Source organism: Limanda limanda, chromosome 2 (genome assembly GCF_963576545.1).
Source record: "Limanda limanda chromosome 2, fLimLim1.1, whole genome shotgun sequence".
In the NCBI taxonomy this organism is placed as follows: domain Eukaryota; kingdom Metazoa; phylum Chordata; class Actinopteri; order Pleuronectiformes; family Pleuronectidae; genus Limanda; species Limanda limanda.
This window is the reverse complement of record NC_083637.1, coordinates 5,342,423-5,348,434: the sequence shown is the minus strand read 5'-3', so window position 1 is coordinate 5,348,434 and position 6,012 is coordinate 5,342,423. Positions and strand designations below refer to the sequence as shown.

Sequence of the window (6,012 nt, the reverse complement as noted above, 5' to 3'; positions counted from 1 at the left end):
TTTTAAACTTGTGATTTTGTTATATCTGTTATGTTTTGATTATATTTTAAGCTGAATATGCAAAATGTCCTGCGGTGTGACCGTAACATAGCTGAAGCATTAAACTTACATATTAACAAAATAAACCAGAAATATCTGGAGCAGGTAATAACTGCATTGGCATTATATTGTATATAATGACTTTATTAATATTAGGTTTTAATATGCACAAAACTAGTATATTAGTATTTACAGCAAAATAACTTTCGTAACACAAATAATGTCCTGTGGCGTGACATGGAAAATCAGATTTTTGAAACGGCAGTTACATGGACAACTATAGGGGCCCTTAGTTTATCCAACTACCAGGAAGCCCCCCAGATGTTGGAATGTACTGTGCATAGTACTGTGTATGTTGAAAGGTGACTGTTAACCTATGATTAATTTCATAAATTTCACTCTTTCAATCAGAAAATGAATGTGTGATTTTTCGAATATCCTGTAGTGTGACGGCTGTAGTTAAAAATTTGTTTAAAAAAAAAAAAAAAATTCAATTTTTTTTTTTTTTTAATTTAATTAAACATATTAAGGTTAAACTGTGTTATTCTTCAGTTAGCATAATAGCTAAGGTCAGTCTTGTATAGCAATGATTCAAAATTATGAAAATGTCCTGTGGTGTGACGGCCGGTCACACCGCAATGAAATTATACAAAAATCTGAGTAACACTAGCAGTTTAAAAAAATTCAGCATTTGAACATTATAATTTCATAAAACTGTAATCCTCATTAGAACTTTATTAAAAAAATACTGTTTCACCCTTATTTGTCAACTACCCATATATATATTGTACAATTTCAAAGCACTGAAACATTTCAGTTGTTGTATATACTACTTTTTAAGTACGCTCCCTATTTCTTAAATTCTATTAGTTTAACTTCAGAGGTATATATATATAACTCTTGTGATGTATATGTATTATATATGTCTGGGTGTATTTTGGAGCAGGGTTCGTCCCGAGGCCGGGGGAACCTGTAATGGGTAATGCGCTCCCCCTCTCCCTCTCTCTCTCCCCACTGCCGGTCCTGAGTGTGTGTGTCCCTGCTTTATTTTAAGGAATTAAAGGGCTGCTTCGGCAGGATAGTTACGGTCACTGTTTTTTCCCAACTTTAGATTTCATTTAGATTATTTGGCCTTGTTTAATTTTAGTTTCTTTCTGGTTATTTGGTTTGATTATTGGGTTCTTTGTTTTATCATTTGTTTTATGGCAATGTGCAATATTTATGGTTGACTGGGACTGTGCACTCCGGGTGTAAGGACTTGAATAACAGTGAGTTATTGGCTCCATCAATTAGAAACCCTCTTTTGTCCTTTTGTGTGATTATATTGCTTGCAGTGTGTTTTAAAGTTTGCTGTGTTTATTTTAATGCATGATGTTTAGCGTTTTATAATTGCGTCTGGAGCCTTTAATTTCTCTCCTTGTAATCTGTTATTTATACCAAGTCCAGGCCAGTCCTTCAACTTTTGCACATGTCACTGTCTTTGAAATAATTTGCAGCTGTTTGAATAAATTGTATATTTCGGAAATCTCAGCCTCCCGTCCTGGTTATTCTGGATAGATGTGGTGAACCAAATTGACATTTAACAGTCACCTGTAAACCATTTTAATCACTACACATGTGAGCTCCACGTTGACTGGACTGAATAACACACACACACACACACACACACACACACACACACACACACACACACTTTTTAGCTTCCAAAGCCCCTTGTAACTGTGTTTTGAATGGTTTATTATTCATTATCATTTTATTCTAATTTCAACCAGGCATTGGTTCTATTATACACTTTATACTTTTATTTTCTATTGTTTAGACTTAATACTGTTGTTTTATTCACTGTATCTTCTCTGTTTTCTATCTTTTCACATGTCATCTTAAAACAGGACAAATGATCTTTAATTATCTACATGCAGCTCGGTTATGAATTATTAATCTTAATCCGTTTTATTCCTCCTCCTCCTCCTCCTCCCAGTCCCCAGCTTGCATGAAACCAGTGAGATACAAGAAGGAAATGATAAAAACACAGGATCTAAATCAATCAATCAATCAAATATTATTTGTATAGCCCATATTCACAAATACAATTTGTCTCATGGGGTTTTAACATGGTGTGACATCCTCTGTTATTAACCCTCAACAAGAGTCAGGAAAAAGTACTAAAAAGACATTTTAACAAGTTAAAAAGAACAAAGAAACCTCGTGTGAAGGAGAACATCAGGTAGATAAGATTGATTAGAATAAACACTTTGTAGCATAATGGAAGGTCAATTAATTGATGGATTATTGTCAGTAATGGTTGAGTATCTGAGGAGACATATTATATATCAAGCAGTCTTGTTGTAATCATAGTCCACTTTCAGCTGCCACCTCAATCGTGGTCCACCACCACTATCGGATCCCAACACGATACAGGATCCGCCATTAATATCAAGATCAGCAAGCTAGACACAGGATCCGCCAGGTTTAAATCACTGCTTTTAATGACTCGAGTCTATTTGAGTTTACAGAACTCAGCTTTGGCTACATTAAAACCACTAAACCAAACTCCAGCATAGAGAGGCTGAGTGAATGTGGTCTGGACTCTGCGGAGGACAGTCATGGTGTCAGAGACCCTGTAGAAGGACAGAACACCTGCACTGTGATCCAGGTACACTCCTACTCTGGAGGACCAAGGACCTGACACTGGAGTCTTGATGCTGTTGTAATAAAAGATATAACTGTTTCCATAACAATGTAACAACCAAGATTTATCATTGTATCCAAATCTACTTGAGAGTCCTGCTCTGCTGATATTCTTGTATGTGACTGCTACACCAACTCCTACCCTCCCCACCTCCACCTCCCAGTAACAACGTCCAGTCAGACTCTCTCTACTCAGGACCTGACACCAGCCAGTGAATCTGTCTGGGTGATCCGAATAAGACTGATCTTCACTCACATATGTTACTTTTCTGTTTCCCTCAGATAATAACAGATGTCTGTGTGCTGTGTTTGGATCCAGTGTGATCTCCTGGGAATATCTTAAGAAGTCAGCTCTGGTCTCTGGCTCTGGTTGTGGCAGTAAAACATCCACTTGAGACACAATCTGTAAAATCTCTGTCTCTGTCTCAGTCAGAATGTCCTGTAGTCGACCTCTGACCTGTGACACAGCTGCTGTTACGTCCTCAAAGTACCTCAGAGGACGGATCCTGATGCTGGAGTGTGTAGATTCACTGAGTGGTGACAGTGAGGGGTAGTTGTGTAGAAACTGGTTGTGATCCTCTGTGTCTGAGAGCTGCTTCAGTTCATGGTCTTTCCTCTTCAGCTCAGTGATCTCCTGCTCCAGTCTCTCCTGAAGCTCTCTGACTCGACTCACTTCAGTTTCCTGCTGGGATCTGATCTGCTGCTTCACATCAGAGCTTCTCTTCTCCAGCAGACGGATCAGCTCAGTGAAGATCTCCTCACTGTCCTCCACTGCTTTATCAGCAGAGCCATTGACGGCCTCCTCCTCCTGTTGAAGCAGCTTCACGTCTTTCTCTGTGTCCTGGACTCTCTGCTGGATTGTTTGTCTCCTCAGCCCGAGCTCTCTCTGCCTCTCAGTCCTTTCTGCTGCAGCTGACACTGTGTCGTGGTCTTTATGTTCCTCCACAGAGCAGAGATAACAGATACACTGCTGATCAGTGCGGCAGAACATCTTCATCACCTCATCGTGACGAGAGCAGATGTTCTCCTGGAGCTTCTCCGAGGGCTCCACCAGCTTGTGCTTCTTAAATGCAGCTGACTGAAGATGAGGCTGAAGGTGTTTTTCACAATAAGAGACCAAACAAACCAAACAGGACTTGAGAGCTTTCAGTTTTCTCCCAGTGCAGAAATCACAGGCCACATCTTCAGGTCCAGCATAGCAGTGATCAGCAGGAGCAGCTTGGAGTCCAGTCTTCTTCAGCTCCTCCACTAAATCAGCTAACATGGTATTTTTCACCAGGACAGGCCTCGGTGTGAAGGTCTGTCTACACTGAGGGCAGCTGTAGCTTCCTCTCTCCTCCTCTTTGTCCCAGTGGGTGTTAATACAGCTTAGACAGTAGCTGTGTCCACAGCCAGTAGTCACCGGATCCTTCAGTAGATCCAGACAGATCGAACAGCAGAATCTTTCTCTGTCCACTTGAATTTCTTGCTGCGCCATTTCAGCTGCTGCCAGAGACTGTAGAAGAGTTTAATTTCCTCTGAACAGGAACAGATCTCTGCTCCTCCCTCTCTCGTTCACTCCCTGCAGTGACTCATGTTCCACAGTCCACAGCTTGTTGTTCACTGGTTCTTACACTGACACACCTGTGAAGGGAGGAGATAAAGACGTATTCTGACTTGGAGGAGCTGGTTGTGTTGTTTGTTTTTGAGGATTCACTGCATTTCACAGCGACCTTTCATACCTGGTGTTAAGAGGAGCTTTCAGTGAGAGGCAGAGTGTGTTATCCTACATTCACAAAATACAGTCACAACTAAAGTCAAATCAAATAGATGCATTTAATAATAATAAATCACATTGTTGGGACCTGGTATTTTGGAACCAAAGTTCGACCTACATGTGTAGTCAAAAGCCTAAAGTCGTATGTCTTTTGTTCTGGAGGGGCCTGCCAAAGAACAGCAACTGAGCTGTATGCACAGCAGAACCACAAAGGCAGGAGCCATACAACCAGCCAGACGAACTTCGAACAGCACAGCGACTTCATTTTTCCCTTTCCATGTACGAGTTACACAACTGGGCTTAATAATTATACTAGGCTAAGCAAAGACTGTTTATTTGATTCCTTGTTATGTTTATATGTTTGATTTGTGTTGATGTGATAGTTTGGTTACAAGTTATTTGAAAGTTAATGTTATGCTCTTTTCCTCTTTACCTCTTTTCTCATTTATTTAGTAAAATAAATAAAATCAGCTGATTCTTTGTGTTTCACTTTATTAAGATAAATATCAGTGTATAAGCAGGACGCTAAGACACGTGGAAACAGAAGTTAAAGCAAATATTAATACACATATGTTGATATTTGCAGAAATTTCAATTAAAATTTCACGATAGTTGAAAGAGTTGCTCCATTGTCATGTTTTTAGATTGATGACTTCAATAAGTGAATGAATAATTGATTATTAATTCATTAATTAATGAATTAAAGGTTGAGAGTCAATTCAATTCTGGTACAGAAAACCAAACCTGTCTCACTGAACCTTTGGATTAAAAAAAGAAAAAACGTAAATAGACAGAAAATTGTTTAAATCAGACACTGAACTCAGATTTCCATTAAAAACGGATATTCTAACATGTAGAATTTTAACCTCAGACTCAGTAAAGGATCAAAATTCTGAAATGAAAATCAAACAACTGCTGTAGGAAAGGAGGACAGAAGGACCAGGCAGCTGAAAGTTACAGCCACACCACGTTAACACCACCAGTACCCAGAGAACCAAGATAATCTACATGTGAAGAAATGACTGATGTGGTTTATATCTTGTGTTAAAGTCTAATGTTGCATGTTCAGGTACATTCATGTACATTCTATACCTTTTCCACTAAGTGCTGTATAAGGATTAGCTGACTGGTGTTTTCTTACACTAGTTGTGTTCAGGTTGAGAAAGAAGATCTGGGCAGCCTTTAGTGTTTTTTTTATTGAAACAGATTAAATGGTTTTTGAGTTAGAATTTAAAATCGACAAGAAAAGTGAAACATAACTTTTACCTTTCTGCAGAAGAGAAAAGATAGAGAACACTTTCAAACCTTAAACTTCAGAAACAACGACCTCTAGTGGCAGCTCAGTGTTGGGTTGGCAGTTGTGAGAACTTTAATGTGTTTATGAGATGTGATTCGTTCTGAATGTGAATGGATCACACACACACATCCTAGATGTAAAACTATGTATTCTTGCCATGTGATTAAAATCACAGCAGCATCATAAAGTACCTTGGTTACCAGCTCCACATGAACATGAAGACCAGAATGCA

General features: G+C 39.0%; 1 protein-coding gene across 1 annotated transcript; it reads right to left on the bottom strand.

The window, feature by feature from the left end:
• Window positions 1-2,075: 2,075 nt before the first annotated feature.
• Window positions 2,076-4,204, bottom strand: LOC133025610 (tripartite motif-containing protein 16-like). Its single transcript, XM_061092323.1, has one exon. The coding sequence runs from the start codon at window positions 4,202-4,204 to the stop codon at window positions 2,537-2,539; it is 1,668 nt and encodes a 555-aa protein (XP_060948306.1). The 3' UTR covers window positions 2,076-2,536.
• Window positions 4,205-6,012: the final 1,808 nt, after the last annotated feature.